This window comes from Nelumbo nucifera, chromosome 4 (genome assembly GCF_055504915.1).
Source record: "Nelumbo nucifera cultivar China Antique chromosome 4, China Antique-T2T, whole genome shotgun sequence".
Lineage (NCBI taxonomy): Eukaryota > Viridiplantae > Streptophyta > Magnoliopsida > Proteales > Nelumbonaceae > Nelumbo > Nelumbo nucifera.
In genome coordinates, this window is record NC_142652.1 from 1558696 (window position 1) to 1586108 (window position 27413).

Consider the following 27413-nt stretch of genomic DNA (forward strand, 5'->3'; position numbering starts at 1 on the left):
CAAACTGGTTTATGTCCAAGTCGACTAGGCAATGCCTTCCATTCTTCAAAGTCATAAATAAGAACTAAGACTTCGAATGGACCGAAGAGTGTCAGTTCAAAGCCATGAATAAGAATCAAGACTTCGAATGAATCGAAGAGTGTCAGCTCATACTTGACGAGCTAAAAATGTATCTAAGTTCATCACCCTTGTTGATCATTCCAGAACCCAGATACAAGCTAAAATTCTACATTTTTACAAGTGATGAGGTAGTCAATTCGGTCATAACCCGTGAAGTGGATAGAGTGCAGTGACCTGTCTATTATGTAAGCAAGGTTTTGCATGCCGTTGAAACAAAGTATCTCAATATCGAGAAGTTGGCATTCTCACTGGTGCTAGCAGCCCACAAGCTGCACCCTTACTTCTAAGCCCATACCATTGTGGTATTGACTGATCGATCTCTGAAGCAAGCCCTTCAGAAGCTCGAGGTCTTAGGAAGATTAATAAAATGGGTAATCGAGCTTAGCAAGTATGATATCTGATTTGAGCCACACCCAACGATCAACGCCTAGGTCCTGATAGGTTTGACGTATGGAATGGAGACTATCATCCCGACCGGGATCAAAGTTCTAACCTTATGATTTGAGACGTATGATGAGGAGGTTAATGATGATAAGCTACGGGTTAACCTCGACTTAGTGGAGGAGGTCCATGACTTAGCCTACATTCATATTGCGGCATACTAACAATGGATAATTCAATAGTACAACGCCCGAGTTAATAAACGTCAATTTCGAATTAACAACTTGATACTCATAAAGATTGTGGTAATTAAGCCCGAAAAGCCCACAATTCCAAACAACATCTAAATCAAAGCCTTAGTTTGGTTGCCATGGTGCCGCCTTAAATCAGATAGATGAAATGAATTCTTGGTGTGGCCACTATAGTACATATAAGGCCATGTACTTTACCCTTGCGCTAGACAGTGTCGTAGCAAGTGAATATAAGCTGCGTCATACTCCATTACGACTTACGAGTTACGACCCTCCAGTAAAATACGCGTACGCCCGCCTAACGCCCATCCCAGCTATGGAAATTAAAAGCAGTTACATGATTTATTTTCATCATTTACCTCATTAACTGTCCGTGTTTCACTGCGTAATTGGAAAAGAGTGTTGCGACCGTAGCAGATGTGTTCTCCACTCGGTGGCCCTTACTGCCTTACCAAACTTATCATTGTGCATTTTTATTTTTAATTCTCATTTCCCGCGGTCCACTTCAATCAAATTGGTCCTTCGAGGATTCGACTTCGAATTTTCGAAATGCAACTGGTTCAGGACGAAGAGGAGGATATCTCCGTTGCGGAGAGCCTCGACGATGACGGTTTACCATCTCTTGAGCTCTCACCAGAGTCAAAGGACCGCGGAAGAGAACAAAATGGAAATAAGGATCGAGTGATCGAAGCTGCAGAGGGAAGCTTCGTTTCAGATTTTTATCGCAGTGGAACAGATTGGTCATGCTTGCTGGAGAAGAACACGCAAGAGAGACCTCCAGAAAGAAAGCTTAAACAGACCAATCTTTTCGAGCTCTGGGGCTTCAAGAAGCCCGACGATTCAAATGCCAAACCTAGGGTTTCGTCTTTGTCTTTAAAGAGGACGAGGACGCAATGGATCTCTGTTGAATCGGTCAACGATCGGATGAATCCGAAGGTTCCCTGTCTGGGCAACAGGAGCAATGGGGGAGGGAATAATCTCAGACGTGTCTGCCCCTTCTACAAGAAAATCCCTGGTGCGTTTATCTTTTGAAGATGTAGAAATTCAGTGTTGTGGCGGGACTAGAACTTAGGAGCATCTGAAAAGCTCAGTTCATTATTTAGTACTTTGGCCTTGTACAAATACCTGCGCAAGTAGTTTATAATAATAGAACAAAAGAAAGAAATTAAGATAAATTTGGAGCCAAAAAAGTAGTATAAAGCATGTTCTTAATGCATTTAACTTTTGGATGACTAAGAAATAGGAAATTTAGAAAGAAAGTTTTAAAAAGCCAAGCACAGGCTATTTGGAATTCATGTATAGCATCTCCACGTTATAATGGGCTTTGGTGTTAAGAGAGAACTTCTTAATTGTCCTTGCTACACATTAACATTTTAAGCCTGGAATAGCCTTAGTGGAGGGTTGAGCAAGTACCATGGAGGAACCCGAGGCAATGAATGACTTCAATTTTTTTAATTTGTATGGTAGAGAAGGGTTGCTTTCACTCGAAAATCTCTCACTTCTGACTTCTGAGGTGTGGATGACTATTGGGAAATGCAAGTATATAAAAAATAGACTATTTTGTCAAACACTTGTGGTTAGCAAACCTCATCAGAAAACTGATGGAGGAAAAAAAATCCAGTACTATCAGTTGCACTACACAGTATGCTTGGATTATTACATATAAAAATGAATTAAACTCCTCATATGCAAAACATAATTCCTATTTACAAAATGTAGGCATATGAACATTGCTAAACAAAAATATGATGAAATAATAATCCATAAGAACAAAGATTTAATTCTTTATGCTTCATTATATACAAAGGGACTTGCTGTGCTTGCAGAAACTTCTTTCACTGTAGATGCATTTCGCTATGGCCTTATCGAAGGATGCTCAGGATATTTTCTTAGTCACTTCCATTGTGATCATTATGCTGGCTTGAGCAAGAGGTGGTCATATGGTTCTATCTATTGTACTCCTCTTACTGCTCGGCTAGTGAAAAAGTTCCTTTTAGTAAATCCTTCGTATGTACTCTGTCTCTGGTTCTTCTCTTTCAGTTTTCTATTTTTGATTTCTTTCTGCTTATACATTACAGGAACTACATTTAGTTGCTGCTACCCAATCTGATTTCTGTTAGTATGGCTCTTTATTTGCAGATTTGTCCATCCTCTGGAACTAGATATTGAATATGTCATTGATGGAATCAAAGTAACTATGCTTGAGGCTAATCATTGTCCTGGGGCAGCTCTGGTACATTTTCGTCTTGAAAATGGTCAATGTTATTTGCACACTGGAGACTTCAGAGCATGTAAATTGATGCAGTCATATCCCCTTCTTGTAAACCATCGAGTCAATGTGCTTTACCTAGATACAACTTACTGCAACCCAAAATACAGGTAAAAAAGTGTCTATGATTGGTTTAAGCTTCTTCAACTCTCTCCTTCCTTTCTTGTTATTTATTTTATGCTTTTTCAATTATTGTGATCCAAGATTTGTTGCCTCAGGTTTCCTTCTAAGGAAGATGTACTGGACTTTATTGTGAAGACAACTAAGAACAGTCTTAAGAGGCATCCAAAAACCCTTATAGTTGTTGGAGCATATAGCATTGGGAAAGAATGTGTTTATCTTGCTATTTCTGAGGCATTAGGGGTATGCTGGTTTGCATTTTTCTGTTATTAATGGACATGAGCTTTACTGTTGTCAGTTGAAAGGCAGAGAATGGTAAATGAAGGTTTAGTTGTATGCTTGTTCCATTGTTATAAAAGTGAGAGGTGCAACTAAAGCATGAGGGGAGCTGCATGCTTGCTTTATAAGGTGCTGCTTTGAAAAAAAAATGAAAAGCTTAAGATATAATATAATATTTCAAAAAGCTTATTAGTTGAGCTGGTTATAGCAGTGTTTTAAAAGCACAAGGGCCTTCAAGCCTTTGTAGTGCAAGGTACAAGGCATGGCATGTCTCATTCAAAGCAAGGCACAAAATTTTCAAATAAATTAAAAAACAGAAATACATAAAAACCCGGGTTTTAAAAACTAAATGTTTTAAAGGTCCTATTGGCTCAAATAAAATACACAAGCATAATATGTAAAACATATTCAAACTGAAAATGTGAAAGTGAAAACAAAATACGTGAATCATATATTCATACTAAAGTGCTTCAAATGCTCAACAATCCAGGCATTTTAAACTTTTAATTTGTTTATTTATCTCTTAGTTGCATTATTTCAAGTAGATAATGTAATATTAAACAGCTTGCATTCTTAATCCTAGAAGATTGACCCTTTGCCTCTATGAAGGCCCCTTGAAGCAAGTGCAGACAAATCCCTGTGGGGGTTTGGCGTAGCTGCTTGACCCAAATTTTTTGGCTTGTATACATAAAGGTATGGGAGAGGTAGGCTTATTTTGGTTAACTAACATTTTCAATAAGATAATGAAAGAAAAGAAGATGCTTGATGATTGGAAAAAGAGTAATATAATGCTTATATTTAAGAACAAAGGTAATATACAAAAGTGTAATAACTATTGGGGGATAAAGCTCATGAACCACAATATGAAACTTTGAGAGAGAATAATTGGACAAAGAGTATGACATGAAACAAGTACATCAGAGAACCAATGGAAGCTATATTTCTTTTGAGCCTGTTGTTAGTTTACTATTACTGTTACTATGCTGTCAGTATGTTTTATATTTGTTTTTTATTAGAGTGCACCACCAACGGTATAATTGTAATTCCTTCTTTATTTTTATCAGCTTATTATAAATAGAAGAATGGGTGCTGCCAGCTAGGATTTTTTTGCTCCCTAAACACTCTCTTCTTCTCCTCTTCCTTCTCTCACTTTTCTTTATTTCTTGGATGAAAACAGAGATGATTGATAGAAAAGTTTAGAGAGAAAGAGAAATCTCCATATGGTGTTTGTTGATCTACAGAAGCATATGATAGAGCCTCTAGAGAAATAATATGGTGGGTCTCGGAAAAGAAAGTGGTTCAAAATAGGTATATAAACCTAATTAAGGATATGCATGATGGTGCAACAACCAATGTTTGAACCTTTGTGGGAGAGACATCAGATTTTACAGTTACAAAGGGGCCTCACTCAACACTTAACCTTTATTTATTTATACCAGTCATGGATGAATTGACTAAACATATTCAAGAGGAGGTCTCGTGGTGCATGTTGTTTGCTTGCTTTCATAATTGTTGATTAGGTGATGCTTTGGCATAATAGGATGGGTCATTTATCCTTTCAGGCCTTGAAAAGTTTGTTTCCTAGTTTATTTGAATCCGTCCAGATGTCTAGTTTGAAATGTGAGAGTTGTGAGCTTGCAAAACATTGTAGGACAACCTATTCGTTAAGTAACAACAAGAACAATATTCCTTTTGAAATTGTGCATACTGATGTTTGGGGACCCTATCATATTACTGCCATGGGGGGGTACAGATATTTCCTGTTATTTGTTGATGATTATACTCAGTTTTTTGGGTTTACCTTATGCGTTCTCGAGATGAGGTCCCAGCATTAACTCGGATCTTTCATCAAATGATTTTAACCCAATTTGGGGGCAAAAATAAAATTTTTAGATCCGATAATGCAAAATAATATTTTGCAAACCCATTAGCCTCCTACCTGCTTGACTATGGGATTATCCATCAGAGTACCTGCCCACATACACCATAGCAGAATGGGGTTGCTGAAAGAAAGAATAGACACATATTGGAGGTAACCAGAGGCATTATGTTTACCTCAAATGTGCCTATACGTTTTTGGGGGGATGCTGTTCTTACAAGAGTATATCTCATCAATCGGATTCCCTTACGGGTTCTTGACATGAAATCTCAGATGTAAATCAGTCCTCTAATATCAAGATTAAACTTAGTGATTAGCAGAATAGAACAAATCTGAATAATTGTATAAGAGAGGAAGATGGCGAAGAGAAGAGGTAAGAGAAGAAGAAGTCGAATTAATCACCCTTCTCCTCTAACCCTATTTTATTAATCTCTAAAAAATTGATGATGACAAGTATACCCTTAAGTGGGCAGCCAACTTGGCTGTTACATAAAGAAAATAAAATAAGAACAAATAACAGGCCCATTAAGTGAGGCCCATCAACATAAAATAAAAGATAAAATAAAGGATATCACATGAAAGGCTGTTAGGGCCCATTTGGCCCAGTCTCTTTACACTCCCCCTCAAGCTGAGCATAGATGTCAATCATGCCCAGCTTGCTTATATAGTGTGTCAATTTCCCCCTGGGAACTCCCTTGGTCAAGATATCAGCCAGTTGCTCTTCTGATGTGATAAATGGTAAACAAACTTCTCCTGAAGAGACTTTTTCCCTTATGAAATGCCTATCAACCTCAATGTGCTTAGTTCTGTCATGTTGAACAGGATTATGTGCAATGTTGATAGCATCTTGGTTGTTACAATAGAGTATCATTGGTTTCTCGTAGTCCACCCCCAATTCCTCTAGAAGGGATCGTAGCCATAGTAATTCTGACACACCATGAGCCATTGCCCTGTATTCTGCTTCAACTGAGGATCTAGCAACTACTGATTGTTTCTTACTCCTCCAAGACACAATATTCCCAGCAACCAGAGCACAATAACCAGAGGTGGACCTTCTGTCATCAATACATCCTGCCCAATCTGCATCAGTAAAGGCTTCTAGCTTCATGTGACCATGCTTAGCAAATAAAATACCTTTCCTTGGAGTACCTTTCAAGTAGCACAAAACCCTTTCTACAACAGCTAGATGAGTATCTCTGGGAGAATGCATAAACTGATTGATAACACTGACTGCATAGGAAATATCTGGCCAAGTCATGCAAAGGTATAACAGCTTCCCAAACAGTCTCTGAAACACCCCCTTATCAGACAAAAGTTCACCATCTGTGGCAGAAAACTTATGATTAGGATCAATGGGAGTGGAGATGGGTTTAGCTCCAAGTTTACCAGTTTCAGCGAGAAGATCAATGACATATTTGCGCTGAGATATGAATATACCATCCTTAGAGCGAGCAACTTCAATGCCCAAGAAATACCGAAGATCTCCCAAATCTTTGATTTCAAATTCAGAGTTGAGAAATGCTTTTAGTTTACTGGCCTCTTCAATGTCATTACCCGTGACCACAATATCATCAACATAAACAATCAAGAAGGTCATCAGAGAGTCATTTCTCTTCAAGAACAGTGTATGATCAGATTGTGTTTGAATGTAGCCAAAAGAGACAAGAGCAGCCCGAAATCTCTCATACCAAGCCCGAGGAGATTGTTTGAGACCATAAATAGATTTGTGTAGTTTACACACCTTGCCTTTCATTTCTTTCCCATACACTCCTAGAGGTAGAGACATATAGACCTCTTCATGTAGTTCTCCATTCAAGAAGGCATTTTTAACATCGAACTAGTGTAGGGGCTAGTCAAAAGTAGCTGCTAGAGAAAGTAAAACCCTGACTGAAGTCATCTTAGCTACAGGAGCAAATGTCTCAAGATAGTCAATGCCATACATTTGGTTGTAACCCTTAGCAACCAACCGAGCCTTAAACCTCTCAACAGAGCCATCAGAGTGATATTTAATAGTAAACACCCATTTACAACCCACTGGTTCCTTCCCTTCCGGCAAGTCGACAATTTCCCAAGTATGATTCTTATGCAATGCATCAAGTTTGATCATCATAGCTTCCCTCCATTCAGCTTGAGATAAAGCTTCCGGTACAAACCTGGGTATCACATGGGAAGAAATAGAGGCAAGAAAAGAGTAGTAGGAAGGGGAGAGAATGCTGTAAGATAAGTGTTTGGAGATACAATGGGCTGTACACTTCCACTTGCCCTTGCGAAGAGCAATAGGAAGGTCAAGGTCTGGAATAGTCTGAGATGGGTCAGTAGAGGGCTGACCCGTTTCCTCAGGAATGATGGGAGTGGCAAGATGCTCTTCTGAAGGAGTGGAAACAACCTGCACATGTCTGAATCTCTGCCTTTGGTACCACCTTTGGAGAGCAGCAGGAGGGGGAGCAGGGACATTAGGGGTAGGTCCAGTGGAAGAGGTGGACACTCCATGATCGGACTCACAAGGGATGGGAAGAGGAACAGTTGGAGACATAGCAAAGTACTCATCAGATTTCTCCCCCTCAGGAGGAATACTAAAGAAGGGAGTCAACTCTGCAAAGGTGACATCCCGAGATACAAAGCGGGTGCCACGAACTGGATCAAAACAGCAATAATCCTTCTGTGTGGAAGCATATCCCAGAAACACGCACTTATGAGCCTTAGGTTCAAACTTGTGCCTTTGGTGACTATGAATATGCACATAGCAAGTACACCCAAACACACGGAGGGGAAGAGAAAAGAGATCCTCATCTGGGAAGAGAAGACTAAAAGGGGTTTTAAAGCCAAGGACCCGAGAGGGCATACGGTTGATCAGAAAGGTAGCAGTAAGAATAACATCTCCCTAAAACTTCATAGGAACATGGGATGCAAATAAGAGGGATCTGGCAACCTCAACCACATGCCTGTTCTTTCTTTCCGCCACCCTGTTTTGTTGTGGAGTGTAGGAACAAGAACTTTGATGAATAACCCCAAAAGTTTCAAGATAGGTGGGGAGGGTTATCTCAAAATACCCCTTAGCATTGTTAGAGCGGAATATTTTGATACGGGTATTAAACTGGGTGAAGATGAGTTCATGAAAATTTTTCACAATAGCTGGTACTTCATCCCTGGATTTCATGAGATAAATCCAAGTGTAACGTGAATAATCATCAATAAAAATGATAAAGTACCTGTAACCCCCCATGGTTGGCATGTGATATGGCCCCCACACATCAGAGTGAACAATATGGAAATGAGAAAATGATCTTGTATTGTTAATTGAATAGGAATGTCTACAATGCTTTGCCAGCTCACATGATTCACAATGAAGACTCGATAAAGACACTTCTTTAAACATATCTGGGAATAGATGACTCAAAGCAGAAAAAGGACAAGTGACCAAACCGAAAATGACATAATAAAATTTTGTTAACAGACTCTAACATGACTGACTCTAAGGCAACTCCATGAGGTGGTCCCAAAGCTTGATCTGGTGTGTCCAGCAAGTATATTCCGTTAGCCTCATGGCCACTCCCAATCATCCTCTGAGACTGCAGGTCCTGAAAAACACAATGAGTGGGAGAGAAAGTTATGCTGCAATTCATTGACTTTGTTAGGCTACTAACAGATAAGAGGTTTGTGTTAAGCTTAGGGACATGAAGAACAGAAGATAAGAACAGGGTGTCAGAGGTCTTTATATCACCTTTACCAGAGATGGGGGCAAGGGACCCATCGGCAAGGGATATTTTCTCTTTCCCAAAGAGGAGGTGATATGAGCAAAACAAGTTAGATAGGCTGGTCATATGGTCTGATGCACTGGAATCAATAATCCAAGGGATTTTATGATTACCTGAAGCTGAAGCATGATTCGCAGAAGCACGAGTACCTGAGTGAGCAAAAACCGATGAAGATGATGTACTGTTGGAAGGGTGAGTTGAAGAAACTGTAGCTTCCAGGTGATTTAGGAGCCTTCCATACTTCTCAAAATCTAGCTTCATTGCTGCCAACTGCTCAATAGTTGATTTTTCTTCGCTTTCCTTACTTCCCCCTTTAGGCACTGTAGCAGCATTAGCAGTCTTGGATTTTCCCACCTGACTGCCCTTCTTAGGGTTATTATTGTTCTTGAACCTATCAGGAAGAAGTTCAGGATGAAGCTTCCAACAGGTGTCCTTTGTATGCCGTGGTTTCTTGCAATATTCACACATCTGCTCTCTTTTCTCAGTAGGGCCCTTCAGTTTCATTCCTGCATGTGCAAAATGTTCTGTAGATGGACTCTGCAACTGCACCTGTCGCCTACTCTCCTCACTACTTATCATAGCATATGCCTGTGAAAGAGTAACCTCATCCCTGGCCAAAATGTTTTGTCTGATAATATCAAACTCAGGGTTGAGTCCAGTGAGAAACTCAAACACCCTATTTCTCTCCACTAGCTTTCTATACATTTCAGCATCCTTTTTACTCTCCCACACCACTGTCTCCATAACATCAATTTCCTGCCATAGGGATTTTAGTATAGAGTAGTAGATTGTCACACTCTTCTCCCCCTGTCTCAGGTTCTTCACATCACTTTTCAATTTGTATGCTCTGGCTACATTCAGTTTCTGTGAATAGGTCTCAGTTACACTGTCCCATATCTCCTTAGCCGAAGACATCCAGAGATAGTGCTGGCTTATATGGGGTTGCATAGAGTTGACTAACCATCCTATAACAATATAGTTCTCTTGCATCCATTTTTCAAATTTAGGGTTTGTCTCTTCGGGTTTCACCTTGCTGCTTGTGAGATACCCGAGTTTTCCTCTACTACAAACATAGATTTTTATAGACTGTGCCCAAGCAAGATAGTTCGTCCCATCTAGCTTAATTGTGGTAACACTAGTCAAAATGGAATCTACTGAAGTAGGTCCAGAAACTGGCACCTGCTTGAACTCACTTCCGTATGCCTCCATTAATCAAACGGAAATCAAAGAACAAAAAATTTTGACTATGTAAACTTACTTGAAGTCAAACCAGAACTTGGGTGCTTGAAAAACTAGGGTTTTGCTCCGTCCCGCAGATGGAAGGAAGAGAGAAGACACTACCGCACCCACCAGACTAACCCAAACTCTTCCAAACTTGAACCGCCCTCCTTTAGTAGTCACAAGACACCTTCCAAGCACCGAGCGCCACACCCAAGCTTCACCTTTCCTGATAACCTTGAAAATCTCTAGTCGGCTAGGGTTTTGGGCAGCAGCAAAACAACATCACTTCTTGGCAAAATCTGGCAAGAACTAAACTCTCCAAACCCTTCTACCAACTAGGCAAATAATTCTCTATACTATAGAGAACCTATTTCTCCATACACTCTCTTGATTTTAGAGTGTACAAGAACAAAGAAAAAAGAAGGAAGAGGAACTGAACCTGCTCTGATACCAAGATGTAAATCAGAGGTAAGAGAAGAAGAAGTCGAATTAATCACCATTCTCCTCTAACCCTATTTTATTAATCTCTAAAAAATTGATGATGACAAGTATACCCTTAAGTGAGCGGCCAGCTTGACAGTTACATAAAGAAAATAAAATAAGAACAAATAACAAGCCCATTAAGTGAGGCCCATCAACATAAAATAAAAGATAAAATAAAGGATATCACATGAAAGGCTGTTAGGGCCCATTCGGCCCAGTCTCTTTACAATCTCCATTTACCCTTTTATACCCTAATAAAGAACTGTTCACCATTGCACTTAAAACCTTTGGTTGCACTTGCTTTGTTCAAATCCTTGGTCCTCATCGTTTCAAATTTGATCCTAAGGCTTCTAAATGTATTTTCCTTGGTTATGCACAAACTCATAAAGGATATTGTTGTTATGAACCCACTTTTGGAAAAAGATTTGTCTCAATGGATGTCACCTTTTTTGAGGATAAACCCTATTATCCACGGGTTTCTCCTCAGGGGGAGAATAGTGAGGCTGGGATTAGCACATCAGAAGTTCCTTTACCAATCCCATTAAGTGAAGAAGGGTGCAGTGGGGAAGGTTGTCAAAGGTGCAGGGATGTGAGAGTTTATCACAGACGATGGAGATAGGTTGATCTCACACATTAGTAGTCCAGGCCAGTCCTAGCCCCCTCTGCAGATACAGATCCTAGTACCACAGTAGCCCCAGTTCCTTCTACAGATCTAGATCTAGGTACCACAGATACTACAGATGAGAGACATCCCACCATGGAGCCTTGACCTTCATTAGATGATCTTGACCTTCCCATAGCAGTTTGTAAGGGCAAGCGCCATTGCACCACATCCACAGCTCACTGCATTTCTCAGTTCTTGTCCTATGATCATTTGTCTTCTTCCTACAAGTCTTTTCTTGCATCCATTGTGGATATTCTCATTCCCGGAACAATACAGGAAGCATTGGCAGTACCAGAATGGAAAGATGCAATAAAAGTAGAAATGGATGCCCTCATCAGAAACAATACCTGGGAAATAGTTGATCAGCCCAAGGGAAAGAAATCGGTTGGATGTAGATGGGTATTCACTGTGAAACATAATGCTGATGATTCTGTTGAAAGGTACAAAACCAAATTAGTTGCAAAAGGATTTACTCAGACATATGATGTTGACTACTTAGAAACTTTTGCACCAGTAGCAAAGATGACCACTATCAGAGTCCTATTATCTCTTGCAGCTAGTTACTCTTGGCCATTGTATCAGATGGATGTTAAAAATGCCTTCCTCAACGGAGACTTGCAGGAAGAAGTTTACATGCAGTTAGTTGCCTCCTGGATTTTATGGTACGGAGACAGGAAAAAAAGGTTTGCCGATTGAACAAAGCCTTATATGGACTAAAACAGTCCCCCAGAGCTTGGTTTGACAGATTCAGACGAGCCCTTGAAAGGTTTGGATATGTGCAGGCCCAGTCAGATCACACATTGTTTATTAAGAGAGTGGCTTCTTCCGTAACTTTGCTTGCTGTGTATGTGGGTGATATTGTAGTAACAGGAAGTGATGCTAGCGAAATTGAGTCTCTTAAACAACTCCTTTATCAAGAGTTCGAGGTAAAAGATCTGGCGGAACTACAATATTTCTTGGGCATTGAGGTAGCTAGATCCAAGCATGAGATTTTTGTCTCTCAACGAAAGTATGTTCTTGATCTGCTAGAAGAAACAGGAAAGTTGGGAGTTAAGCCTGTAGACACACCTATTGAACAGAACCACATGATCAATGCAGAAGGAGGAGAGCCTCTTGAAGATAAAGCTATGTTCCAACGGTTAGTTGGAAAACTTCTCTACCTTTGCCTCACATGACCCGACATCAGTTATGTAGTCAGTGTAGTTAGTCAGTATATGCACTCTCCTAGAACTATTCATCTCCTTGTAGTTGAGAGGATATTAGCATATCTGAAGAGGTCCCCAGGCAAAGGCATTTTGTTCAAGAATAATGACCACATGAAGATAGAAGCCTACACAGATGTTGATTGGGTTGGATGTGTTGATGATCGAAGATCTACCTCTGGATATTGTGCCTTTGTAGGAGGTAATCTGGTAAAAAACAAAGTGTTGTTTCTCGCTCTAGTGCTGAAGCTGAATATAGGTCCATGGCAAATGGTGTGGTTGAGATTCTATGGTTAAGATCATTACTTGAGGAATTGGGTATTGTTTATGAGAAACCCCTAATGTTGTATTGTGATAATCAGGCTGCCATTAATATAGCTCATAATCCAGTACAACATGACAGAACTAAGCATATTGAAGTGGACCAACACTTTATCAGAGAAATGGTTACATCTCAAGAACTATGCCTTCCCTACATAACCTCCGACATGCAGTTTGTAGACCTTCTCACCAAGGCTGTTTCAAGGAAGAAGTTAAAGGAAGATCTATGCAAGTTGGGAATGACAAACATCTACTCCCAACTTGAGGGGGAGTGTAGGAAACTATGGACCCCACATTAATGTACTCGTGGGACAGCATAGATTTAATCAGGTCTTGATTAGGATTAGCTTTCCTAGTAGGATTAGTTTTAATCTTATCTTATCTTATCTTGTCATGTAAACATTAAGTCCTATTACAATTATGAAAGCATGTATATAAATTCAAAGGGTGGGGCAGCTGTTTAAGACTACCAACCACTCTCTTCTCCTAAAACCCTTCCACGAGTTATTCTTCTCCATCTCTCTTCTCTTCTAATTTTCTTTTATTTTCTGTTCAAATCTGTAGTCTTGTACGACTACTCTAATGAAGGATTAAATGCAAAATTAAGCTTATGGGCAAATTCCTGACAAGAGGTTTTAAAGTAAGTAGGACTAAAATAGAAAATATGCAAAATTAGGACATTTTATCTCCTCCTTTTGTATCTAAAGTTTCACAAATCTTCACATCATTAATAAAGTTTTTGTTATTGATCAAAAAAATAGAAAATATGGCATGCAAATTCAATAGCAATGAGAGTGATACTTAGGGTACACCTAGGATTGGAAACTAGGTAACTTAGTGTGACCCTTTTTTTTTATAACTAACCTTTTTTAGAACCTTGGTTCGACAATTCATAACAAGGGAGATATTGAGGAGGATGTTTATAGAAACAGAGTAGGATGGGCAAAATGGAGGGCTCCGCCTGGAATTTTATGTGAAAAGCAAATCCCACTTAGATTAAAATGTAAAATTCTATAAAATGGTTGGAAAGCCAGCTATGTTGTATGGAGCGAAGTGTTGGGCAATCAACATGCCTAGAAATGGGTTTAGAAGGTTTGCTAATGGCTTGGTGAAGCAAGGGGTTCATAAACCGCAAATGTATTGGGCTCAATTGTAACCTCCTTTTCTAAGTAATTAATAAATTTTTTCTTTGTTGCTGATAAAGAAGGGCAATTCAGAAGTTGACAAATCTATACTACTTTAAAAAGTACGAATGGCTCCAAGAATATTTCTGGAATTTTCTAAGGACAATACTTACCCCTTTATATTTAAATTTAATGATAAAAAAATGAGGGCAAATAGGGTAATTGGTTCATGATATTAAATGAGTTGAAAAGAGGTAATTTAAAGATATTCAATGCATTCAATCCTCTCTCATTAAATCCAACATTTAAGTTATTAACTTGCATTCATGTTCATTGAATCATATATTTAAGTCATTTTTATTTCTTCTCATCATTAAGTTCTATTAATTAAATCCATACTTAATAAATTAATAATTCCAATAACATAAAAGCTTATACCTTTAAAATCTACCTAGCAAAAATAGTGTTTTCATCTAAGTGATGGTAAGAGATTAAATCATTTTGGGTCAAATGGGTTAATCCATGCTGCCATGATTAAATAATAAAATTAAAAAATAGATAAAATGAAAAATAGAAATAAAAAAAATGGGAACATTTTTAACATACATATTAAACAATAATAAGTATGCTAAATAAGAAATGTTTTTATTAATGAAGAAAATGGAATGCAAAATTTAAAACCAATTGGAAATAAAAATATTTTCCTATTCTCTCTCATTAATTCCTATATTTAAAATATATTTTTCTCATCATTAAATTATTGTAATTAAATCCACAATATTAATTTTAATAGTATAAAAATAAATATTTTGAAAAGTAATTTGAAAACAAAACCATTTTCTTCCCTCCCGGTGGTGGGCAAGCAATTTGACCATTTGGGTTCAAATGGATTAATAAATAGTGTCATAATTAAATAATAAAAAATTAAAATAAATAACTATTAAATGTAGGAAGTATTTTTATTAATGATGAAAATGGAAAGCCAATTTCAAAATCTACATAGAAATTAAGTGATGCCATAGTCAAATAATAAAATTTTTAATAATAGAAAATACAAAGAATCACAAAAATAAAAAAAGATAAGGGAAAATTTTGGGTACATATCTAATGCTATATATTTATACATAAGAAATAATTTTATCAATGATGGAAATGTAATACAAAATTTAATGTCAACCTAGAAATCAAACAATTTTTATTTTTAGATGGTGGGCTAGTGGTTTGAGTAATGATACCATAGACAAACAAAATTTAAGTGTGATAAGTAAAAAAATATTTTATATAATGTAAATGAAATATATAATTTAAAGGGAAAATTATAGTGAAGGTTGTACATTCAAAATTAGGTTGAAGGTTGGTCCAGAAACCAACCAAACTCTGAAAACCGGCTCTACATTTCAAATTATAAAAACCCCTGCCATGTCATTAGAGGCTTATGTGGCTGTTTCCAACATGGGACTCTTATTCCATGTTGGACACAGCAGAAAACCTATATCGAAAATAGGTTTTCAGTTTCTCTCCCACTCCCTCTGTCTCTCGATCTCCCTCCCTTCTCTCTCACTCTCATAGTCATCTCTCAATCTCCCGCTCCCTCTGTCTCTCCCACTCTCTCTGCTTCGGTTTGTAGCCAAATCAAAACCTCTTTCTCTCTATTGTTCTCCCTCAATCTTTCTCATTCTTCTCCCTCACTCTCCCTCTCGGTCAAAATCTCCTTCTCCCTCAATCTCTATCGTTCTCCATTTGGTGTAAATTTCATAGCCAAGAGTTTCTTGTGAATTTTATCAAATTGGTGTAATAATTTTTTAACCATACCAAGTTGGTCTCATATTCTTTGATACGATTTGATTAATACCATACAAGTGTGTAAGAAAATAAGAAAATAAAAAAAAGAGAGAGTGAGAGGGAGAGAAACTGAGGGAGAATGATAGAAATTAAGGGAGATTGAGGGAGAACGATAGGTAGAGAGAGAGAATGATAGGTAGAGAGAGAGAATGAGAGAGATTGAGGGAGAACGATAGGTAGAGAGAGAGAGAATGAGAGAAATTGATATAGAGAACGTAAGTACAGAGACCAAAAACTATTTTTATTTATTTTCAAATCACATAGTCGTTGAGCAGATAAAGATGACTATGAGTGAAAGAGTGTGAGGGAGATTGAGAGAGAGAGAGAGAGAGACTAAAAACCCTTTTTTTATTTTTTAACCATACCAAGTTGACCGAGAAAGAGAATGAGAGAGATTGAGGGAGAACGATAGGTAGAGAGAGAGAGAATGAGAGAAATTGATATAGAGAACGTAAGTACAGAGACCAAAAACTATTTTTATTTATTTTCAAATCACATAGTCGTTGAGCAGATAAAGATGACTATGAGTGAAAGAGTGTGAGGGAGAGAGAGAGGAGAGAGAGAGAGAGAGAGAGAGAGAGAGAGAGAGAGAGAGAGAGAGAGAGAGAGAGGGAGACTAAAAACCCTTTTTTTATTTTTCAATCACCCAACATTAAAGGACAATTTCAGTATAAACTTTTTATTAAGTCCAATATGGATTAAGAGTCCCATGTTGGCAATAGCCACATAACCCTCCGATGACATGGCGAGGGATTTTAAAACTTGAAATGTAGAGCCGTTTGTTAGAGTTTTGTTGGTTTATGGACCAACTTGTAACCAAATTTTAAATGTACAGCCGGCTTCGACTATAATTTCCCCTAAATTAAAATTGATCCAAAAGCAATGCTATTTCTTATCTAGATGGTGGGTCAATGATCCAACTTTAAAAAAAAAAAACACATGATGTCATAATTGAATAATAAATATTTAAGTTTATTTTTAATCATATTGTTACTTTTTTAATTTTCAATTTCTATCTTAACTATGATATATCTAAAATTCAAGTATTTAATATGAAGAAAAATTTCTCACGTGCAACGCATGTGCTTAATTACTAGTCACTAAAAAGGTGCAAAACACGTAAGAGTTTGCATAAAAAAAACAAAAGAAGCATTTTTAAAAAAGGTGCAAGTTTAGGCTGAGGGGAAGGCACACCAAGTGTGTGCATTTTGAAAGGGCTGCACCTAGGTTCAAGCATAGTTTTCAAGGTGCCAGGGCTAGGGGTGTAAACGGATCGAATTCGAATCTGATTAAATATTTGAATATATGATCTGATTTGAATTCGACTAATTAATTATTTAAGATAATTAATAAATATATAAAATAAATATTTTATTTATATAAAGTATATAAATATATAAATGATTTATATAATTTAATTATTGTATATATAAATTATATAAGACATTTAAATATTTTATATATTATATATAGGAATTAAATAACCAGTCAAATTCGGATATTTATCGAATCGAATTAAGTCATATCCGAATTCGAATCCAATTAGCTGTTCAGTATGAATAGGACATCCGAATTTGACTGATTAGATATTCGAATTATCCAAATTCGATTTGATTATGTCAAATCTCAAATTCGAAATTGGATTTTCAAATACTGATGACACCCCTAGCCACGAATCATAGTGTAATTTCCTAGGTTTCATAGCAATTAGGAACCATTTATCATTTGTAGTTCTCTATAACCTTCATAAAAAAGTATAAACTTTGTATTAAAACATTGGAAATCAACATATTAATGAGAAGGAAAAGAAATTTCAGAAAAATAGCACCTATTTTTTTGTCATAGGAAAGAAAGAAAGGAAAGGGTGGAAGAAGAAGAAGAAGAATGTTTTGATTGGACAAAATTTTAAGTTCTTGCTTATAGGTTTGGGTTTTCAAATTCTCAGGGATTTGGGACAACATACATCAACACGTGTGTTGATTGAACCATAACAAATAAGAAATAATAAAAAGAAACTAGTGTATAAGCCCACAAAATGAATAATTTAGTTTAGGGTCATTTACTAAAACACCCATTGTAGTTTCATGGGTTTACTAAAGCCTACCCTATATTTTGTGTTTTACTAAAACACCCCTATAGCTTGCACCCAATTTACGTAATCGACCTTCCATTAGATGGAAGTGGAAAATGACAGTTTTGGTCCCTTCAAACAAATTTAATCTACAGAAAACAAAAAAGGAAATGTCATTCTTGTCCCCAGTAAAACACGGGCAACAACTCTATTCAGTAAAACTTCTTGTCTGTTTGAAGAAGGAAGACAAACCAGTGCTGACAAAGAACCCTGGATGCCATTGTTCTCTCTTTTCATTCTACTGAAGTCAAACATTTTTTTTTTATAGACCTGAAAATCAATCCTTATTTCTTTCTAGAAGCTTGATATGAAGCTTTAGGAGATACTTTTAGAATAAAAAAGCATGGGCTCATGCCTTTAAACATTTCCACTCTTTTTATATGGACACATTACCATTTTTAGACAGAAATTCAAAGGATTCTTAAAAGAAAGTCAATTAAGTAAATTGGTTGCAAAATATAGGGGTGTTTTAGTAAAATGTAAACTATAGGGTTGGTTTTAGTAAATGACCCTTTAGTTTAATAATATATATTTTATAATTGTAATCTCAAAAGTAAAGAGTATACAACATTTCAAGTGCCATGTACCAAATAGTTTGGTGTTTAAACGAGGCAACCCTCCATGGGTGCCCTGTCCCCTAGGCATCACCTAGACAACTATGGTTCAGGTGAGGTGCATGCCTTAAAATGCATTGCCATTTAGAATTCAGAAATTGGCTCTAGTACCCACTCAATTGGATAAATGCTGCTGCAAAAAGCTTAGCATAATTTATTTCGTTTTCATGTTTGTAGAACATATTTTCTTTAAGATGTCAATTGACATTTTTGAGGTACTAGATCTTATGATTGAACTCATTGCATTTCTAGAAGAACTGAATTTCCTCGTAAAATGTCAATTTGAGTTAAGATATCTTGAGAATTTCAGGTACTTTTTTTAATACTAGTTCCAAGTACCTGAATGAACTTTTAATTTAATTTCAACATACAAATGAGACTCTGAAAAGACTATAGCTATGATAAAAGTTAAAGGGTCTTCAAACACTGGATTCAGATTGACATAGAAGGCTTTATTCTTTAGATTGTATTCAATGCAACAACCTTTTTATTATCCTTATTTGGTTCTAGATATTCTTGAGTTCTCTTCCCAAAATTTAAATTCTTTATTTGGTTCCGGACTGAGATTTATGGTTTAACGACTTGATTGATTACTATTGTGCCTGCTTTAGGTCAAGATATATACAAATGCTTCCAGGAGGCGGATTTTGCAGTCTTTTGATTGGACTCAGCTCTCAGGAAAACTCTGTTCATGCGGAGAGGAAACACCTCTTCATATTCTGCCCATATCATCACTGCGGCCTGAGGTTAGCCTACCTTTTCCCGTTAATTTGCATGGAGGTTTTAGTTTGTGTAATCTTATCAACTAAAATTTGGTTACTTCTAGACCCTAGCAGAGTACTTGAAAACCTACAAGCACAAATTCACAGCAGTTTTAGCATTTCGGCCTACTGGTAATGTCTACCATCATTTCTAGTTAGCTTTCAATTGTATGTCAATACTACTTTGACTAAAATTATCTAAAGATGATGAATGATGGGAGTAATTTTTATTGTCCTCACCTCACATGCAGGCTGGACTTACTCTGAGGCTAGTGGGAATCAGCTGGATCTAATCAAACCCAGTACTAGAGGCAATATCATGATATATGGTAAGAACTTTTGTTGATGTGGAAGAACTGAAAAAAGTAAAACATATCATTTGGGTTACCTGAAAAATGACATAAATACATTATCCGAATATGGTAGTTTTTGATGAATACTTGGCAATGACCACTCATGTCCCAGAATCTTGTCTATGAAATAGCTGGCCCTTGAATGTCTGTTAACAGGTGTATTATATGTACTGTACAGTCTTAGTACCCGCAGGGGTATTTTCGTAATTATGTAGTCACATTGGTATGTACGGCCAGAACAGTATAAATAGAAAGCTTCACTTGACTGAAGCTATGTTTTTTGATTGAGGCCTTAACTCAGCTGCCTCTTATTCTTCTTCCTCTTCTTCTTCTTCTTCTTTCTTTTCTTCTTCTTCTTCTTGGTCACCTGCTCAACATGGTATCAGAGCAGGTCTGTCCAGGTCTGCTGCGAAGGAGCTATAGTTGCTGAGGTCTCTCTCCACTGCTGCTGAGGAGCTATGGTTCTGATGCTTGAAGGCAAGGAAGAGGAAGCTTCTCTAGTTCTGGGGTTAGTCTCCACTGCCGAGTAGGGCTCTGCTACAAGTAAGCTGACTGTTCAATTTCCTAGCACAGAAAAAGGGTTCAGCTACATGTATGTTTGCTGGTAACTGAGGTTGCTTCGGCTAAGAGGACTGTAAAAACTATATCAGATGTTTGAAGGAAGGCTGTGCTGCCTATTGCTGAAGGGAAGTTCGAGTCATGACTGTGCTGCCTATTGCTGGTACTGAGAAAAAAAGGGTTCGGCTACAGTATCAGGTGCTGGTACTGAACTGTTTTTTTTTCTGTTTATGGCTTCTTGCACGACTGTTAATGTCCCAAAATCTGAGTAGGGACTGTTCACCTTCCTCACGATTGTTTGTTGCCCTAGTCTGCTCCCTAAGGGACTGTTGATGAACCATAGAACTTGAAGTGACTGTTCGGCTGCCCTGGAAAGAGGATATCAGCCGATTAGGTGTGGTGAATCACCACTTGTATTGCTGTTCCTACTGTGTGTTTTATTTTTTTCTGAAGAAGCTGTATCAAAGTTGTGAACTGTAGGTCATTCAGACCTGGTTGCACTGCATGTGCAATTCGTATATTGTTCTATGGACTCCTACACAGTGTAGGTCATAAACCCTAGTACTGCAGCTGCAGTGTTTGTGCTTGGTTCTCTGTGAGGCCGAAAATCAGCAAGTGTCTAGTTGTGGACTGTTGCAGCTTTGTAAGACTGTGCATTGGTTTTGTGTACTTCTAAACTGAGAATCATGAGTAGTGAAGATTCAGCTACATCCGGAATCTCCACAATACTGAATGGAATGAGTGGGAACAGTGACCTATCCTTCCCTATGGCTGTTGTTCCTCTTGACGGGTTAAACTACTTAGAGTGGTCAAGGGGGATCAAACTATACATAACTGCAAGGGGAAAAGTAGGCTACATAAATGGAAGAATCAAAGAACCACCCTCTGGAAATGCAGAACATGATAGATGGGATCAGGAGAACAGTATGGTCATGTCATGGCTGTTGATCTCCATGCAACCGCAAATAAGGAAGAACTTCATGTGGGCTGAAACTGCAAATGAGATGTGGGATCAGGCAAAGTCCACATATTCTGAACTTCGACACTATGCCAAAATTTATCAACTGCAAGCAGCTTCATCTACTTGTAAACAGGGGGAGAGGAGTTTATCAGTTTATTACTCTGACCTAACAACTGTTTGGAAGGAGCTGGACCATTACCAGAATATTGAGTGGAAGTGTGAGGAAGATGCAAAATTGTATAAGAAACTTGTCTCACAGCAAAGGGTGTTTGCCTTTTTACATGGTCTCAATCCTATCTATGAACCCATCAGAGTACAAATTCTGAGTTCTAAGGATCTTCCTTCAATTCAGGAGGTCTATGCTCTTGTCCAGTCTGAAGAGAGCAGAAGGAACTTGATGAACAACACCGGAGGGGATGCAATTGTGTTGGTGGCAAAGGGGGGTCCCTCTACTAGTGGAGGACCTTCTTTCAAGAGAGGGGATTTCCAGAAGAAAGCAGAAGATAAGGAAAAATTGTGGTGCACTAATTGTCAGAAGCCCCGGCATACCAAAGATACCTGTTGGGACCTCCATGGGAAATCGAAGTGGACTCAGGATTTACCTAAGAAGCAAGGTTCAGATGGTAGTAGAAGACCCGGGCAACAAGGTACCAAGAAACACCACATGGCCAATATGGTTACTCGGGAGAATCAGCCCTCCACCTCCACTGTGACTCAAACACCACATGGCCAACATAACTACTCTGGATCTGACCCAATGGAGGATATTGTGAACTCCTTCCATGACCATTTGGAGCTTTATGGTAGAACAATTCGCCAGATGGATGATCCTCCCACCACCTCTTTTGCATCCACATCAGGTAATCCTGCCACAGCTTTCCATCTTGCTTCTCACGACCTTGACTCTCCATGGATCATTGATTCTGGAGCGTCAAAACACATGACTGGTATGTCCTCTTTCTTCCAAACTTATCACCCTCTTTCCGGAAGAGATAAAGTGAGACTAGTTGATGGATCATACTCTCCCATAGCTGGTCAAGGAACTCTATCTCTTCCCCTTGGCCTTACTCTTTCTAATGTTCTTCATGTTCCAAAATTTCCTATGAATTTGTTTTCAGTCAGTAGTGTTACAAATTCCTTAAACTATTCTGTGACTTTTTTCCCTTCCTATTGTGTGATTCAGGATCTGGCCTCGGGGAGGACGATTGGTAGGGGTCGTATGGTTGATGGACTCTATATGCTGGAAAATACGGCTGGTCTTCTTGTTACAGAGTCTATAAGTCAGTTCAGAAAGAGTAAAATGTATTTATGGCATTGTCGTTTGGGTCACTTGTCTTTTGAGTCATTGAAAGTTGTTTTTCCAGAACTGTGTAAGTCCGTGTCTGTTTATAATTTTTCTTGTCAAACGTGTCAGTTAAGCAAGCATTGTAGAACTCAATTTCCTCAAAGAAATAGTAAATCTGAGTTTCCTTTTCACATTGTGCATTCTGATGTGTGGGGCCCTGTTACTTTACCTTCTGAGAGTGGCTACAAGTACTTCATTACCTTCATTGACGATTATTCCAGATACACTTGGGTATATCCAATGCGAACCCGTGAGGAAGTACCAAAAATTATCCAAGACTTTCAGCGGATGGTCTTCACCCAATTTCAGACCGAAATCCAAATATTTCAATCTGACAATGCAAAAGAATTTTTTCATAGTGACCCCACGGAGTTCTTTGCTTCTCATGGCTCACTTCACCATGCTTCAAATGCCATCAAATTCCTTGGGGGAAGATCATACTCATTCAGGTAACTTGACTCCCAACCTCCCTGTTGCTAATGATCTTGACCTTCCCATTGCCCATAGGAAAGGTGTTAGGTCGTGCACCACTAAACATCCCATTTCCAACTTTGTTTCCTATGAGAATATCTCACTTTCATTTCGTGCTTTTCTTACCTCCATTGACAGTATCCTTATTCTCAAGAATGTGGCAGAAGCACTCTCGGTACCAGAATGGACAAATGCCATGAAGGAAGAAATTGATGCTCTTCATAAGAATGGCACATGGGAACTCGTTGATCTCCCTAAGGGAAAGGATCCAGTTGGATGTAAATGGGTGTTCACTGTTAAGCATGGGGTTGATGGAACCGTGGAGAGGTATAAAGCTTGTTTGGTGGAAAAGGGTTTTTTACTCAAGTATATGGGGTTGATTATGCAGAAACCTTTGCCCCTGTAGCCAAAATGAACTCTATTAGAGTCCTTTTTTCTCTTGCTGCCAATTTGAATTGGGATCTACATCAGCTCGACATCAAGAACGCCTTCTTGAATGGTGACCTTGAAGAGGAAGTTTATATGGTTCAACCCCCCGGTTTTTTGGCTCAAGGAAGTGAACAAAAGGTGTGCAAGTTGAAGAAGTCTTTATATGGGCTGAAGTAATCACCAAGAGCTTGGTTTAGCAGATTTCATACTGCAGTACAGCAGAGGGGATACAAGCAATGTCAGTCAGATCACACACTGTTTGTAAAAAGAGTAGAAGGTAAGATGGCTGCCCTAATAGTATATGTGGATGACATAATTGTTACTGGTGACTGGAAGGATGAAATTCAAAGTTTGAAGGGCTTCCTTGCTACTCAATTCGAAGTGAAAGATCTAGGACCCGCCAAATACTTCCTTGGGATTGAGGTTGCCCGATCAAAAAAGGGTATCTTCATCTCCCAAAGGAAATATGTCCTAGATTTGCTTAAGGACACTGGAAAGATTGGGGTTAAACCAGTTGACTCTCCTATTGACCCCAACCATAAGTTAAGTGACAGCCAAGGTGAACCACCACTTAAGGATGTGAAGCAATTTCAGAGGTTTGTAGGGAGATTGTTGTATCTCTCTATGACTCGTCCAAACATAGCATATGCTGTTGGTGTCCTCAATCAGTTCATGCATGCACTTAGGCCACCCCATCTTGAAGCAGCGGAGAGAGTTCTACGGTATCTTAAGAAGTTCCCGGGTGCTGGTCTATTATTCCAGAAACATGGACACTTGAGGGTTGAAATTTACACAGATGCGGAATGGGCTGGATCTCAAAGTGACAAAAGGTCTACTAGTGGTTACTGCACCTTTGTAGGAGGGAACCTTGTTACTTGGAGGAGTAAGAAGCAAACCGTGGTAGATAGATCCAGTGCTGAAGCTGAGTACCGTGCAATGGCACACGAAGTAGCCGAAGGTATGTGGATAAAGAATCTATTGGGAGAGTTGGGGTTTCCAGTTGGTAAACCCATGACTCTACTCTGTGACAACAAGGCTGCTATCAGTATCGCTGCCAACCCGGTACTACATGATAGAACAAAGCACATTGAAGTGGACAAGCATTTTATCAAAGAGAAAATCATCACAGGCGAAGTATGCACTCCATACATCAGCTCTGAAGACCAACTAGCAGACTTATTTACAAAAGGGCTAAACCACTCCAGACATCAAGGTCTCTGTGACAAGTTGGGCATGATTGATATCTATGCTCCAACTTGAGGGGGAGTGTTAACAGGTGTATTATATGTACTGTACACAGTCTTAGTACCCGCAGGGGTATTTTCGTAATTATGTAGTCACATTGGTATGTATGGCCAGAACAGTATAAATAGAAAGCTTCACTCGACTGAAGCTATGTTTTTTGATTGAGGCCTTAACTCAGCTGCCTCTTATTCTTCTTCTTCTTCTTTCTTTTCTTCTTCTTCTTGGTCACCTGCTCAACAATGTCCATGAAATGTGAATCTAAGAATCTATAATTTTCTTCTTTAATATGATAACCAAGTTATTTCAATAAATTGGCTCTTTAAGGTAATTTTGATTTTGTTTGATATGCTTTTTTCTAGCTATATGATGCTCTCTTTCTTTGTCAGTTTTCTAGATGTAGATGTCGAAGGACAAGCTGCAAAACCTTATGCTGCCATTTTTTTGTAGGTGTTCCATATAGTGAGCACTCCAGCTTTTTGGAACTCAAAGAATTTGTGCAGGTCTGGTGCTAACCTTTATTTTCCAATCATTTATGACTTAATGGCTCTGATTTTATTGGTAGTCTGCACAATGCATGAACATCAGTGCTGCTGCTTATGGCTTCCATTTACTAATATCTCCATTGTCAATTTCTTAGTTCTTGAGACCTGACAATATAATCCCCACAGTCAATGTTAGCAATGCTGCTCACCGAGATAAGATGCAATCCTATTTCCAGGAATGGCTGAAAGTTAGTCCTCAATGGAAAGTTTCTCCAACATCTACCAGGCCAAGAGTCAACTAAACCGGATGAATTCAACCTTGAATCACTCACGATATTTTGCTCCTATTTTCAAGCAAATGATTGATAATGCACTCCAACCTTGTTGATTCTTTGTTTATAATTTCTTATATGAGCTGATTTGCATTATATTTGGAGTTGAAGATATTATCCAATTGCTGAGGAAAACCAGCAAAAAGATCAGATCAAATAAGATGCTTGATAAGTGGGTTAATTGCAGGCTTTAACTCGATAGTCTGCATCAAGGAGTACAAGCGGTTTCTATTGTTTATAAAATAGATTATTGCATTGTTCTGTTGTAAAATGTTCTTTTAGTACTCGGATGTAAGAAAGCACAGTTCAAATGGAATCCAGGATAGGTGTGCAAGATATCTACTGTCTCAATTACCAATACGAAATTTGAGCATGTGGATGATCTATGGTTCAGAAACATTTGGTTTTCCATTTTTCTTTCCAAAAGCAGAGAGGCATCGTGGGTTGGAAATCTCTAAAGATGAGTTGGTGGGCTCTACCCAATTCACCAACTCTTTAGGTCTGGACTTCATCCAGTTCAAATTAGTCCAAACCACCACGCCAAGCCATGGTAATTAAACCAGTCAATGCATGGGCCGTACCAAATTCAGTTTGAGTTGGAAGTTTCTGCTAGTCCTTAGCTTTAGTATAAGACATCGTAGTGCAGGCTCAAAGGTGTGCAACGTTGTTGAAAAATGAAACCCCTTTGTCCGATATGCTTGGCCATGCTTGAGAAAAAAAGCTTTATCCTATGGAGTGTAGTATATTGTTTTGTTTTTTCGATGAGGGATTATTAGAGAAGGCTTGGGTTCCCTACTTCCCTTGGTTTTGATGTTTTTAGTCCATCCAGTTGGTTTTCTGGTCATGTAATTATTGACTCTAATTCTTTTAATAGTGAAGAAGCAAAAGTGCGGTGCTTCTATGTGACAGGATTTGCTGTTTGCTGCCCTCCTGAACTTCCACGTTTGTTAGTATTCATGGAGCCAAGGGTGTGATCATGGCCTGGCCGGACTATAAGAACGATCACCCCTACATGGAGCCGTGGAAGAACGAAAGTATTAAGGCCCTGTTTGGTTTCCAGGAATAGGGGTCTGGAATTGGGACCGGAATGGGCTATTCTGATTCCAATTGTTTGGTTGGGCAGAATTGGAATCCCATTCCCATTTCTGCTGGAATTGCATTTTCCCATTTGAGGGAATGGTCATTCCCTGCCCCTCCCTTGAGAATGAAATCCCATTCTTGTTGATTCCAATTCTCATTTTCATTCATTTTTGAACCAAACAAGCTATAGGAATAGGCCATTCCAATTCCAGCTGCGAACCGAACGAACCTAGGAGGAATTATGGACAATTGGTGGGCGTCCATAATGGGGGGGGGGGGGGGGGGAAGGGGATAAGTCAGGGATTGAGTAAAACAAAAATAAACACAGTCTGGGCTGTTCGGTGGGGATATCCATGTTCATTTTTTCATATTTATGTGGTGGGTAATTTTCTCACATGAAAGGAAAGTTGCTAACACTTGAATGGATAAAATTACCCCTTTTAATAATGCCTTTTATATTCAAAATGGTCATTGTCTTATTTATCTAAAAATAAAAGAACATGGGTACTATTAAGTATTTCCTATGAAACACTTATCTGGTAAGTGAATTTACTTGGATAAATAACTTCCCAAAAAAGCGAATGGGGCCTAAGTACTTGTATTATAAAATATCATATGCTACAAATACAAAGAGTCAGATTACATAGTGCCAGTTTGATAGGTCTTTACTGCATCTGCTTCTGGCATTCTATGAATTGAGAAACTCAAAACACAATAAATTTGATAAAAATTTAGAAAGC

General features: G+C 38.4%; 2 protein-coding genes across 8 annotated transcripts; both read left to right on the plus strand.

Moving 5' to 3' along the window:
- The first annotated feature begins 1130 nt into the window (after window positions 1-1130).
- Window positions 1131-25929, plus strand: SNM1 (DNA repair metallo-beta-lactamase family protein). 6 transcript variants are annotated; one of them, XR_016085917.1, is made up of 10 exons: window positions 1131-1767; window positions 2579-2759; window positions 2892-3131; window positions 3240-3384; window positions 19268-19402; window positions 19483-19549; window positions 19669-19746; window positions 20157-20526; window positions 25227-25279; window positions 25498-25929. XR_016085917.1 is itself a non-coding variant. In XM_010251050.3 (9 exons), exons 1-9 carry the CDS (start codon window positions 1302-1304, stop codon window positions 25505-25507), a joined length of 1425 nt encoding a protein of 474 aa, XP_010249352.1. In that variant the 5' UTR covers window positions 1131-1301; the 3' UTR covers window positions 25508-25929. The 6 variants fall into 6 exon arrangements, 3 of the variants coding, with proteins under 3 accessions (XP_010249352.1, XP_010249351.1, XP_010249350.1); XR_016085916.1 differs by lacking the exon at window positions 25498-25929 and adding an exon at window positions 25417-25473; XR_016085918.1 differs by lacking the exon at window positions 25498-25929 and having other exon boundaries at window positions 20157-20313; window positions 20421-20526; window positions 25227-25285.
- On the plus strand, window positions 20533-22609 carry LOC148791959 (uncharacterized). 2 transcript variants are annotated; one of them, XM_088904405.1, is made up of 2 exons: window positions 20533-22236; window positions 22473-22609. In XM_088904405.1, exons 1-2 carry the CDS (start codon window positions 21015-21017, stop codon window positions 22499-22501), a joined length of 1251 nt encoding a protein of 416 aa, XP_088760531.1. In that variant the 5' UTR covers window positions 20533-21014; the 3' UTR covers window positions 22502-22609. The 2 variants fall into 2 exon arrangements, with proteins under 2 accessions (XP_088760531.1, XP_088760532.1); XM_088904406.1 differs by having other exon boundaries at window positions 20533-22149.
- Window positions 25930-27413: the final 1484 nt, after the last annotated feature.